The 14,346-nt window shown below is 33.8% G+C and overlaps 1 protein-coding gene and 1 pseudogene across 1 annotated transcript; one reads left to right on the forward strand and one right to left on the reverse strand.

Moving 5' to 3' along the window:
• The first annotated feature begins 1,873 nt into the window (after positions 1 to 1,873).
• On the forward strand, positions 1,874 to 4,599 carry LOC143601345 (putative late blight resistance protein homolog R1B-16; annotated as a pseudogene).
• Positions 4,600 to 7,493: 2,894 nt separating this feature from the next.
• LOC143601350 (WEB family protein At5g55860-like) lies at positions 7,494 to 9,629 on the reverse strand. Its single transcript, XM_077078784.1, has 2 exons — positions 9,411 to 9,629; positions 7,494 to 9,059 (listed from the first exon to the last, which is right to left on the reverse strand). Exons 1-2 carry the CDS (start codon positions 9,627 to 9,629, stop codon positions 7,494 to 7,496), a joined length of 1,785 nt encoding a protein of 594 aa, XP_076934899.1.
• Positions 9,630 to 14,346: the final 4,717 nt, after the last annotated feature.

Raw genomic sequence — 14,346 nt, forward strand, 5'->3', positions numbered from 1 at the left:
AATCCAGTTGCAAACGTTCAATATTTTGTTCATATGATCTAATCAATGATCAAATTAACGGTCGATTGACGATTGTTTGATGATTATGAGATTATATGAAGTGATTTCAGTGTTCAATTTCATGTACAGGTGTTTAATTTTTATTTTTTTGTTAGTTTTAGAAGTTTCTGAAGAACTAGAACTTCTTAGAACTTCTAAACTTTATCAGAACTTTTAAACTCTTTTGAACACCCAGAACTTCTAAACTTTATCAGAACTTCTAAACTTTGAACACTCAGAACTTCTTAGAACTTCTAAACTTTATCAGAACTTCAAAACTTTTTTAAACATCCTGAACTTCTAATAACGTATTAGAACGTTTAAAGATGTTCGTTTTTTTAACACCCAAAACTTCTTTGAATGTATTAGAACGTTTAAAGATGTTCTTTTTTGGTCAGAACGTTTATAGGTCTTCAGTTTTGTTTCAGAACGTTTAAACATAATATTTTGAACCCTAATCAGAGCTCGATTGAGTGCGTTATTTCTGCAATTCCATAATCGATTGATGATTCTAAAGCCTCTTACACATCAATTCAATTGATTAAATTATCAATTTTTGATCAATTTTGAAGATTTTTTATGTTCAGTGACGTTCTATTTCAATTTTGGTTTTTAGCTTTTGAGAACTGTAAGTTGTGATTAGAGTTTTAGAAATTGAATGAGATAGATTAAGGGGTTCTGAATTTGGATCGGAATCGATTTTAAATCGATGAATTCGATCGTTAACTACTGTTTGAGTTATTTACCAAACTGCCACCGCGTGAAATTGAAATCGATGATCATGATTGTCGCATACGTAATGTACGATAAGTCATTATTGTACAATAACTCACCCCTATATATATATATATATATACATATATATATATATATATATATATATATATATTATTCATCGACTTGAAGATTGGCCTTTAGATGGATTAAAAAATAACAATAGCAAGTGATGAAGAGAGTTGCGAATTAATTTGGAGAAAGACAAGCATATGTGGTGAAATAGATGAGAAATATAAACGTGTAAATAAAAAAAAAATCGATTTCATGCTGTTTTTATAGCTTGCGTTATTTTTTTATTAATGTAGCATGTGGTGGGACTCTAACGAGCAAAAAATTTGTCGAAAGTATCTTGATTTTTATAGTATTTGTCCTTGTTGAAAACACAAGTTTGGCACAATTTAACTAACGGGCAGGGGGTTTGCTGAAATATTCAGGAAGCCAGAGGACTTCTTAGATGCCTCAGTTAACGGCATAGTCGAACAATAATAAGCGGTTGAATGACGGACTCGGAAAACCTGAAATCGGTTTGAGTTTGTGTGCGTCCAGAGAATTGAGAGTGAAGTTTGACCTGTTTTTAAAAAATGAAAGGGTAAATTTGTTATTTTAAATGGGACATCTTTTTTTTTACCTATTGAGGGATTCACCGGATAAAACCCGACCCCACGCCAGCCAAATGGCACGGCAGCGAGGAGCCGGTAAAATCGGGTGAGATCAGGACTCGAACCCTGACATGCAGGGTTATCCCTCATATTTCCTATATAAATTGGTGATAATGAGGTTTGAACCTCCTACCTCTCACTTAAAAATGAGTGCTCAGGCACATCCAATTTATATTTTAAATGGGACATCTAACTTTTTAATCAAAATAACAAATTTTCCCTTTCATTTTTTAATTCATCGAGAGCCATTATTAATTCTTTTTGAAAAGTTTACACACTTTTATCTCTTTCCTTCTTCCTCCTGAGCTTGAAGGATTGACTTGACTTAGATCATCCTCTCTACTCCATTCAGATCCAGCCACGACTAATACTAATCTCTGCTAATTTACACAAGCGAGATGGCATACGCAGGTATCCAGATGTTCATGGAGAAGTTGAACCAGCTCATTATTAACTGCAACAGCATCCCATTTATCAACAGTCCATCAATCATATGTGAAAGGCCTCAATTCCAGCTTCTCTATGACGACCTAAACTCCATCATTCAAACACTAAGTTTCATCGACCACCAACATCAAGAAAAAGCTAATGATCTGAAGCAAAGATTCATATGCGCAGCAGAAGAGGCAGAGCATGTCGTCGATCGGTTTCTATCCCGTGTTCACATCAGGAACAATGGCCATTTCCTTACATCGGATCACTTTAAAAGGCCCCTAAATCTTGAAGATGTTAGGAGATCATTCGAATCTGTCAACATAGAATTCACAAGTATGAAAGTTGATAACATGAAAACGGATTCATCTCCAAGATCTAAAACACTAAATCACTCTCCTCCTACTCCGGTTTCCATCTCTAGAATTCACATAAATCAGTGGACGAAATTAAGGTGGGGGTTGATCATGACGCAGAGCTCATAAGAGACAGACTTGTGAGAGATCAAAAGAAGCTAGAAGTTATCTTTATTGTTGGTATGGGCGGAATAGGCAAAACCACCCTCGCCATCAAAATATTTAATGATGGTTATATTAAGCATCATTTCCAGCCCCGTGTATGGGTCACTGTGTCTCAAACATATGATAAACGGGATATGTTGATTCAAATTCTAGCATCCGTTGGTGTTAAAGAAGGCCTTGAAACGACCAGTGACTTTCGACTTCGTGAAATGGTGCACAAAAGTCTAATGAGTAGGAGATATTTGATTGCCATTGATGATATATGGGACATAGAAGCATGGGATAACCTGAAGTTGTTTTTCCCCCATGACAACAAGGGAAGTCGAGTTTTGCTCACCAGTCGCCTCACTGAAGTGGCTAAGCATGCAAATTCAGATGGATTCATTCATCGCCTAGGGTATTTAACCAAAGAAAGGAGCTGGGAGTTGTGTGAAAAGGTGTTCAACGGAAATGAGTATCCCAAATGGTCAATTAAACCTGGAATGCAAATTGTAGAAAATTGTCGAGGGTTACCACTTGCCTTGGTTCTCATTGCTGGAGTTCTAGCAAAAGAAGCATGGAGTGAAAAGTTTTGGGTGGAAATTGCTTACAAGACAGGCTCATACATTGTTGGCGAAGGTAATGGTTGTCTTGAAACATTAGTTTTAAGTTACAATCATCTTCCTCTTCACTTAAGAGAGTGCTTTCTTTATCTTGGTGGCTTCCCAGAAGACTATGAGTTTAAAGTACAAAGTTTGATCTGGTTATGGGTGGCTGAGGGGTTTATTCAAGAAGAAGGAAATAAAAGGTTGGAGGATATTGCAGAGGGCTACCTGATGGATCTAATTGACAAAAATCTTGTAATTGTGGCACGCAGAAGCAGGTCTAGTGGAGCTATCAAAGCTTGTAAAGTGCATGATCTTGTTAGGGAGCTATGCCTGAAAAAATCCGTGGAAGATCGATTCGTCCTTCAAACAGATAGGCTAATACTGCCGTCTAATATTATTGCACCACCTTATAAGTCAGTCCGCAAGTTCATTTATACCGACGATCCAAACTTTAAGTCATACATCCACCCAAAACCTTCGATCGATTTTGTGGTTCAGGTATTACAGATTCTTGAGTGATGGCATTGCAAAGTATTTCCGTTCCTTTGTGCTACTTAGAGTGTTAGATCTACAAACATGTAAAATAAGTATTTTTCCCTACAACATGGAATTGCTAGTTCACTTGAGGTATCTTGCAATTTATATCGAATCACTAGATTTTCCATCTTCAATATGCAATTTATGGAACCTTCAAACTCTCATCTACAAATCAAGCGGTACTGGTGTTGTTTTACCTAGTAACATATCAGATCTGGTAAACTTGAGGCACTTGCAGAAATCAGAATCGCACTTTGATATTGGTTCCATTGAAAAACCAATGAATTTGCAGACTATTTCATGTGTGACTTTAAAAGATGAGGCATTCAGTTTTCAAAAGTATTTTCCATGCATTAGGAAACTTTCTTGCAGTACTAAAAGTTGTAAGCATAATGACTTCAAATCTTTCACCTACCTTGAAAGGCTGAGTTTGTGGAGTATTCCTATGCATGGAAAGAATCAGATTACACTTCCAGCAACATTGAAAGCACTTACACTACAATGTTGTTGTCTACCTTGGAGTGATATGCCAATCATTCAATCGTTACCTAATCTCCAAGTTCTAAAACTACACTCCTATGCCTTTGAGGGTAGCTGTTGGAACACAGGTGGTCAGGAGTTTCCACAGCTAAAGTTCTTGAGACTTAAGTGGTTAAATATTAAGCACTGGGAAGCCTATATTACAAGCTTCCCATGTCTCAGACAATTAGAGATTAACAGCTGCTACAATCTTGAAGAGATCCCCCTTGAAATCGGAGACATGCCAACTCTTGAGCTTATTCGAATCAGGAAATGTAGGTACTCAGTTGAATCTGTTAGAAGAATTCAACAACAGCAACAAGATATGGGAAACTATGACCTAAAGATTGAGGTCGCCCTATATTAAGATAATATTTTATAGTAATATTCAAAAATCAATCAAGTTGGCTGCTAAGTTTAGTCTTATTTTGTATGGTGAGTCTTAAAACATTTTAGGGTATACTTACCGCCTGCCTTTTCAACTTGTATGATTGATATTAAGTCAAAAAGTTATTGAATATTTTTTATTTACTATATCCGAAATTATATTGTGAATTCTTCAGAAAAAAGACATTATTGACCGAGATAACTGTTGAATTATAACTTCTTGATGTAATCTACCTATGAATTAACTGCTAATGCTAATATGCTCATAATAGATGGTGAGTTCATAATTTGGTTCTTTGCGTCATATTTGTGACCAATGATTTAGTCAAAGTTGGTAACGTCTTTAAGGAAAGAACAGAGATGATCAGCTTTCTCAATCTTGATGATGATTGCACACAATTGCTTAAGCCTTTACCAATGGGAGATTAAAAGTACCAATTTTTTGTTGCTTTCTGCTTTTATGCTATTTTATTAATTTGTTGTAGTTGGCTTGTCAGAGAGACAACGTAGTTCACCCGAATCGATTCAGTTGTAAGTAGGTAAGCGTGTCCAAAATTAACCGTTCACCGATTAAACGAGTGACCCATTTATGACTTGGGTAAATGGCTTTTCGGGTAGGTGATTATCGGTTTTTTTCTGTTTAGCCGAATATTTTTGGTTCTGATATAGGTGTAGAGGATGCTGTAGGTTTGCATGGACATGCAACTTAAGCTGCAACGGTGTGTCAGACGGACACCAAAAGGATGTAATTACTGTTTCGCCATTCGGGTAATAAAAACATCAATATGGTGTAATATGAGCGTTTCTACACGGAACTTTTTTTGTTTTGGAGGGGGGGGTGATAGATGGGGGCACTGTTAATCTTAGGTTGTGGGATATGCAGGTTGATTATTTAACTTGTTATATGTTAAAAATATTGTGTCCTTTATGCTCTTTAAAAATGTGGGGCCTGCATTAGACATCTGGCTACTACAGTCCTCCTACCCATTTTCTAGCTGATTTGGTTTTGTTTAAATGTTGTAAGTTTATAACTGACCTGCAGATTTGTTCAGTGACTGAGATGATTTAGTCAATTACAGCTTAACTGGGAAGCAGATGCCCCAAAGGGAATAGACATAACTAATCATAGTTTTATTCAAGTGGCACTCATATGGTTATTATACTCCCTCAAGGCCTATTAGTTTTAAATATACTATTTGTCTTCTTGTTCACTGATGTCTTACTAATTTATGACATCATTCATCCACCACCTGCCTTGGCGTCGTAACATGATCTTGAAGCCTTTGCGATTGTTCGTGTGAACCCGTGAAAACTCGTGTCGTGTTTGTGTTCGTGTCAGGTTCACTGCCAGCCAGCAAACATGACCTATTTATCACTCCTTGTTATCATGTTGAATTTTTATTATGTTATTGATTAATAAATACAGGCGATTGCTTCTAAATCAGGTACTTATTTAAAGCAATTGGACCCACGTATTATGGCATAAACTCTCATTGGTGCATAATTTGTAGTTGGCATGTTTACTGGATGAAGTAGGACTCAGCAAACAGGAATAACACGCGTATTACATTGGTGCATAATGTATAGATATTTTTTACTCATTCTTCTAAAACCGTTTTAAGGCTAAACCAATTTGATTAGATAGACATAACTTTACAAACGAACGTTTTTATTAGTTTAATTCATTGGTGATGCATTTTCTAACTGTGAATCCACTACAAAAGCCTTTATGAAAAAGTTTCATTCCGCTCTAAGTTTGAATTTGGAAAGTCAAACAAGTTATATCTGTTGTGTAGCACAATGGACATTGAACAAGGGTTTCTTCTGTTGAATATCAAAGGCATTGTTATTGGCTTTTCACAAAATATGATCAGACTGTACTAATTCTTTTGTAAATTGTCTTTGGAGCAAAAGAATAGACTAATTTGACTACAAAGTCAAACTTGTGCAATTCTTGGATGAGGTACCTGTTGAATGACAACTAAAAGCACAAGCATAGGCAGGCCAAATTCATTCTTTAAGAGTTTATTTGTTGATATTTACTTTATTCTTTTTGGTATTTTTTAATGATAATCGATATCACAAGTACCAATGAAAATAAGAAAACGTCACTTCACGTTGCAATGAAATTATAGAAAAGGGCCCTGAAATTCAGTTTCGCTTTACGTCTCCAAAATGGTCGAGCCGGCCCTGTTAAGCAAAATAGGAAAGAAAATCTGATGTGCTAGAATAATAATTATTATTTACAAAGCTCCTTCCGTGATTTGATTTTGATGATTAACAAGAGTTGTCTTGTGCAGTTTTGAACAGGGCCGTATTGGCTTCTGCGGGAGAATAAGAGAATGCTTGATAAATCTACCAGATATATAGAAAGGGAGAGGCAAGATTTGCAGACACAGGAGATGAATTTGATTGCAGAAATTAAGAAAAGTGCCAAACAACTGAACAAGGCCAAATGGTAAATATTAGGGCTAGGGCTGTAAACGAACCAAACGTTCGGTGAACTGTTTGGCAGGAAGTTCATTTATGTCTTTTCACCTAATTTAAGGATTTTAAATAGGTCTTTTTTTAGTTTTAAACCAAAGGTTTTAGTAATCCAGGGAGCTATTAGGTGATGGCAAACGATCTATTTAGAGCACATCAATTCGAGAAGTCTTGCAGATGTTGTATATAAAGAAAAATTCTCAAAACTGTAAATTTTATATTCTAGACTTCTAATTGTTATTACTATATATTTAATCTATCTTTTACCTTTATTTTTGTTTGTTTCTTTCAAATTAATCATCTTATTTATTTTAACATTTGACATATCCTGGGTGTTACACGGGTTCCAAAGCTAGTAAATTAATAAATTACCATGTTTTATTAACTCAAAATCACACATGATATATAATATTTAATAATTAATATGTTTGTAAACGCTTAATATATGTTCGAAAATTAAATTAGTCTCACATGCAAGCGCGCTCCGCACATACCCGCTTGCATCAGATCATAATATAAATTATTATCATTGGCACTCATGTTCATTCCAGTTACATAAAACATCCGGTGGCAGTAAAATCACTAACAGCATCATTATCCTCATTATTCTGTTCACTATTTCTACACTCCTTTAGTTCACTTTCAATTGCCTGCTTTGCCGCTTCAGCCATTTCAGCCGTTTTTAAAGCATCACTTAGTGCAGCTTCAATATCCTTACTTTCTTTAATGCTCTTCTCCAACTTTTGAAGTGCTAATTTCTCCCTTTTCTTAATTGTTTCCATCTGTGACATAGCGGTTGCCATTTTCGAATCGGATGCTTTTTTTGCTTCCTTAATTTTCTTATTCAAAGCGTCATATTCTTGAGCTGTCAGCCTAATCTTATTCTCATCCTTTGCAGAACTTTCATCTTTCTTTGAAGTCTTGTTTCTTATTTGTTCATTCGCAAGCTCTTCTGCAGCTTTCGCCTTTTCGAGCTCTCGAAGAGCAGCCTCCAGCTTCTCTTCTGCCTCTTTGTTAGAATTATAAGACTGTTCTGTTTGTTTTATAAATGCTTGTTCTTGTTTCTTCAATTCCTCTTCTTCCTTTATTGCCTTTTCGGCTTCAGCTTTTGTTTCATGTATCTTTAACTCTAGTTCATGAATTCTGTTTGTTGCTTTGTTTAATTCTATCGTAGCCTCTTTGATTTCCAGTTTAATCTTGTCTAGTTCTGCTTGTTGTTGCTCCCGTTTTAAGTCTTCTTCTCTTAACAATGTAACGTCCCGTTTTGCTGTCTCAAGAGCATCTTTTAATGTTTCGACCGTAGCTCTAACTGAAGACTCTTCTTGTTTAACTTCATCAAGTCGCCATTTGGCTTCATCTACTTCTGACTTAACGTTTTCTAACGCCTGCGTATCTGCAACACGAACGTTACGTAACTGTTCTTCTAAAACATTAATTGTTTCATTTGTTTCTTCTAGTTGGTCTCTTAAATTTCTAAGTTCTGAAAGTTGATGTTCTTTTCTCAATGACTCAATCTTCATGTCTAGTTCTTCTTTTGCTTTTCTTATTGATTCAACTCGAGCTTCTTTCTCTTCCATAAAATTAACATGTTCTTCGTGCGCTTTTTCAGAAGTCAGATTGACTCGGTGAAGGGCTTCCCGCATCTTCTCAATGTCTTTAGAGAGCTCAACCATTTTCTGTTGGTTAACTTTTACAGAATGTTGTGCATCTGCAGCCTGTTGAAAAGCAGCCAACTTAGCTTCTAAAGCAGCATCAAAATCTTGTTTGAGGCTAGTGAGTTCTTGCTTGATTGAAATAAGTTCATTAATGGACGTTTTATACCGATTTCTTTCAGCATCCGCGTCTTCTTTCCATCCATTAACTACTTGGCTTTGCTTCGATTTCGATTGTTCAAGTTCTTGAACTCGAACCTTTGCAGCCTCTGCTGTCTCCGTTGCTGATTGCTTCTCTTCACTTATCATCTGTAGCTTGTTAGTTACCTCCTGCATTGACTTATTGGTCTTTTCTAAGTCGCTGCGTGCTTGAGCTTTTGTACTTTCTGCATTTTTCAAAAGCTCTTTAAACTTGTCAATCTCCTTCAGTGCCCAATGTAGATGTGCCTCCTTCTCCAAATCCAGCTGTCAATAGGCATATCGCCATATTCGAATCAAAAGTTGATGGGGGTACAAATAACTTAATTAATGAAATACTACACAGATCAATCATATTCTTAAATTTTCATTTAATAATAAAATCGTTAGTTATCACCGACTCATACAATCTATTAGTCGTCGCATTAATTTCCTAGGTATTGTAACTTTTTAGTTGTCAACTTTCCGTACAAAAAGGAGCTCCGTACGTATTAAGTATTCAATTAATTTTCTTTGAGAAATCATCTCTGTTAGTTTTGTTGCATACACCGTGCGTTAAAAGTCACTAACAACATTAAGATCTCATGGCCATATGTTTTTCTATGTATATATGCATACCTCTTCACCAGTTTTTCTAGGTCTTGCTGATCTAGGTGATGCTACTCCAAATATATTGACAGCAGCTTTAACAGATTGGAAGGGTGCGCGTGTATCGACCTCACCAACAGCGCCTGAATTAGGTGAACCTGCAGTGGTTGATACCCCTGGAGAAACTGAGATTCCTCGAGTAGGACAAGTGGCCACATTTTGGCGAGTTCTTACTTGAAAACCAAACATTGCTTCCTGCTATCCACCCGGCCCCTGTGATGCATATAACAAAACATAATTCAAAACTATCATTAGATCTTATATAAAACCCCCCAAAAAGGAAACAAGTAAGAACTTGTTTTGATGTTATTTATATTTCACATGTGAGCATATTTGGGAAAACATAAACGAACGAAAAACCCATAATATTGTGCATCATTCATCAACTATATATATATGTATACACGATAAGAATAGTATTGTAGAAAACTTGATCAAATCATAATTTTTTATTATGATATTAATATAACAATAAACAATAACTAATATGATCTAGGTACGTACCTTGAAATCTAAATTGTGTCTTCCCGATTCAAACTTTCTAGCTAGGTGGATTCCTAAACAAATCGATCTTTCACCTTTCGTCTTGTTCTATGTAGCAAAATGCATCATCTTGAACAAGAATCCAAGACAAAAATAAAAACTGAAGGAATCAAGATTCTCTCTAATTTCCTTTATCGTGGACTCGAGATGTATTTTCGTGAGGGGTGATCTGGGGGCTTGAACAAAATTTTATGGGATGAGATCGGGAACAACAGGATGATTGAAATGGGAGAGATGTGGATAACAAGAGGAAGGCAAAAGAAGGTCAGTCTGCTTTTACGGGAGAACGATAACATAAACAAGCTCAAGATTGTGTTTTTTTGGCATATGGTTATTAGGATGGGTGAGAAAGAGGAAGAGGACGAGGGCGTTCTTATTACTAAATTTAGAAACATGTTCTTGTATGATATGATGTTGTTTTGAAAGAAACTTGCGAAGGGAGAGGACGATCATAAGGTTTGTGAGACATTCTCGGGTATTTTATAAAACATATTCATGCATGTATATGTGGCGCAAAATCTTTTGAGAAAACAAACACCTCCAATTCACAAGCCAAATAAATATAATATCTTGAAATCTTGATTTATGTAATAAATATATATTTTGGTGGTTATCGATACCTAATATAGATTAGGCTTATTGTCCAAGTTAGCTTCTCTTATATATACATCTTATTTAATTCATTGTAATACACACTTTATTAATAAAATCTTTCCCTTTCTCCTTACATGTCTTCTCTTATTCTTTAGCTATTAGGCTTGTTTCACAACACGTTATCAGCACGACGGTGCTCGTGATTCATGAAGTCATGATTTGTTCAAGTTGGATCATTATCTCCTTCAATAACCTGATGATGAAATCAACGTCGATGCGTATTCACATGTCAGGTTTTTACTATTTTCATAGTTCTATAATTCATCCTTAAATTCAATTCCCTCTATTTTGTTAGTTTTTCTGCTTTTCTAATCGATAAAAATATACATAGATAAATCAAATCTACACAGGCATGATAAACCAAGTTTTGCAAGAGAAAAACAATTAAAAATCAATTAAGGTAATAAAACTAAGATTTAATGTCATGTTTTAGAATAATTCTTTTATAGAAACATAAAATAGGTTTTAGTTTTGGAAGAAAAATCCTCGACAATTTGTGTCTTTGTGGTCATGTTGAAAATTTATTTTGTTTTTCTTTTATACCTTTCAAAGAATCTATATAATAAATCATACGAATTCGGTCTGAATGGAGACTTGTTGTCATTATTTCAAGACAATTACGAATTATGTGTTTTTTAATGAATCAGACTATTTATGTTAATTATATATCATTAAATAAGATTTAATGATGAGAATTAAGAAACTTTTATAAATCTTTTTAAAAAGAAACTATTATACGAGATCGATTGGTCATCATTTATTTAGTTATGTAAGATATAATATATGCTCCTGAGTGTTTTTGGTTCAAATTTGTTTCTTTATTTAGTCCATTTAAAAGTTCAATTTTCTTTATCATGTTTGATAATCATATACATATATTGTTTAATGTTATAAAATATTTTATTTTATGATCAATTTAAGAAACTTTCACTATAATCAGAGCAATTTAGTAAGAAAATTTCTGAATAATTATTTGTTTGAATGTGAAGTTTTTTTTCTATTTATATGTTGTTACCATAAGTCCCTAATCGAGTTTAATAACCAGATTATATAATTTTTACATGTAATAGGCTGTGGTATGGTATGTTGGTATTGGATTTATGATCTCATATGTTCTCATAATTGGTTAATTTGTTTTTATTTTTGTTGCTATATCCAATTTTTGAGAAAAAAACAATTGCAACTTGTTAATATTTTCTACTCATTTGTATAATCATATTAGATTTCTCAAAAGATTTTATCAATGGTACATTATCTCCATATGTGCATATACGTGTTGGGATATGCTTATATGCATGCATTTTTATTTAATTATTGTAAACTTTAGTTTGTTGGCAAGTCATGTTCTATTAATGATAAAAATTTAGAAAAAATTTTAGTGCTTTATACATAACGTTGCATTCTAATACCAAAGTCTTAAGTATTGTTTTTACTTGGTTGATTATAATAAGCATTGTGTTTAACTCGAAAATCTGGTATATATTATGAAAAGTTGTAAGTTTAGAACAGCTATCTATATGAACTTCAATTGGATATGTTATTTTATGATTTATGTTAAATAATAAATTTAAGATTCAAGAGCATGTTTACATGGCGTCTTTCATTATATGATTTTGTTATATAACACAAGACTTTGAATGTTGTAAAAGAGAGTATGATTCTAGTTGTTTATTAAAATATTATCACTCTTATGAAAAAGTATATATATGCTTAGATATTATCATTATAGTGAAAGAGTATATATATATTCTTAAATATGGCAGTTGAAGTACTTTTTAAATCTCGTTATTAAAAGCTATAAAATATTAGCATGATAAAACTTACATGACTCATTCATGTAATTTCTTCTCAATACTTGTTATATTAAGAGAAGATTAATCATGAGGAAAAATCGGAAAAGACGATTTTTTATTACTTAAACTTCAAGTATGCTCCTGCAGTAGCATATCATTAAAACGTATGAAGTTATTCATATTAGTATGTTTGATAAATGAAAAACCAGGAAATTGGTTTGGTTATGCTTCATTCCCTAAAGTGAATGTAAATGGCTATATATTGATCGTTGTGATCATTGGCATAATTGAAAAGATTGTAAGAATGACATATTAATAATGAGATCGAGCATGAGAATTTAATGATATTCATGCTAACAATAAAATCGACCACCACAAGTGACAAAGGGATTGATCATATATTATAAGAAAATATGAAAATACAAAAGTGAAATCACATGATCGCCTGTAACAAATAATACAATGTTCTCTTATATTTAATTATTTTCATTATTGAAGCATAATGCATATATGATGATTGACTAGAAGTTTATGAGTCATGATTATTCAATTAGATGGCATGATCGGTTAGACCACACCGAGTCAATGATGTGAAATTTATTGAAGAACCAAAATATTCTTCCTTAATATTATACATGTAATATTGCTCTCATGGGAAATATTTACTACCAACTTAAGGAGGGTGTGAATCCCTAAATCATGTTATGGAATGAGAAAAGGATACACATATCCTAATGTGATACCATTTAGTGTTTTAAAGTCGATGCATCGTCTAAATGGTTGTCAAATTCACAATTTGAAGTTTGTAACAATTTTAGCTTAGCTAATGAGATAGCAAGCACATTATCCTAGATTATGTGTTTTGGTAATAAGAATAATGATCACTGGAAAAGTGTTGAACTTCATACACATTATGTTCTTACATGAATTATTTTTGTTTAAGACGAGTATTCAAAGTCTATAATTGATCACGAAACCATTGATCACGAGAGCAAAGGTTCATGTTGGTATATGGTACATGTGATTTTACATGTATAACATTAATTCATATTAAGCCAACAAGTTATCATACTTTCTCCCCATTAAAGATGGTTTTTGGTCAGAAACCAAGTTATTTATCATCTAATATTTGGTGTGTGTTCTATATTGAAACTAGTCCACCACAACACACAAAGATGTGACAACAAAGGAAGTTGGGAATTTATGTTGGGTATTAAATAATATCTGTGATAAAATACTTAGAGCCATTAGTGAGATATATATTTAATGGCTCATAGGTTTTCACTTTAGTGAATCAACATTCCCAACATTAGGGGGAGATATAAAAGCAGTTGGACAAGGAATGAGTAGGAATGAATTATCATTGATCCTCAAAGTTAAACATGTGAACGGAAAAAGTTCAAAAGGTAATTCATTTGCAAAGATTATTGAGTTAGTAACCAGACATGTTCACTGACCTAAATAGTGCGATTAACTAAGTCACATACCAACTGCTAATGCTCCAATTAATATTAATAATGAGTCTAAAGTGCGCATGAAGCGTGGTAGACTAATCGGTTCCAACAATAAAATTTCCTCGAAAATTGGAGCAAGTGATGAAGATGGTCAAGTCGAGGTGCAGTAAAATGTCTCTTAAAAGATATTAGACATGACGGTTCTTGAAGAACCTTATGTACCTAAAAATAAAGAGCTCTTAGTAAATTATATCGTATCATGTCTATAGCATATATGGAATCGAAATAAATCCGACGTTGTTATATATATAATTAGTGCTTGATATAAAGATGATGAGGATCAATATTATAAATCTGCCTATGAAAAATGATTGGCCAAAGATGAAAGACGCAAACAGGGCAGAAATTGAATTCTCTAAATTACAGAAAGTTTTTGAACAGCAGTCCGTACAACTAAAGTTG

This window comes from Bidens hawaiensis, unplaced genomic scaffold, assembly GCF_021521415.1.
Source record: "Bidens hawaiensis isolate Kalapana, Puna unplaced genomic scaffold, B.hawaiensis_p1.1 tig00056099_1, whole genome shotgun sequence".
NCBI classification, from domain to species: domain Eukaryota; kingdom Viridiplantae; phylum Streptophyta; class Magnoliopsida; order Asterales; family Asteraceae; genus Bidens; species Bidens hawaiensis.

Coding starts and splice junctions, on each gene's coding strand:
- LOC143601350 (XM_077078784.1), bottom strand. CDS start 9,629: ATGTTTGGTTTTCAAGTAAGAACTCGCCAAAATGTGGCCACTTGTCCT. Junction 9,060..9,410: donor CTAGAAAAACTGGTGAAGAG/GTATGCATATAT, acceptor GCCTATTGACAG/CTGGATTTGGAGAAGGAGGC.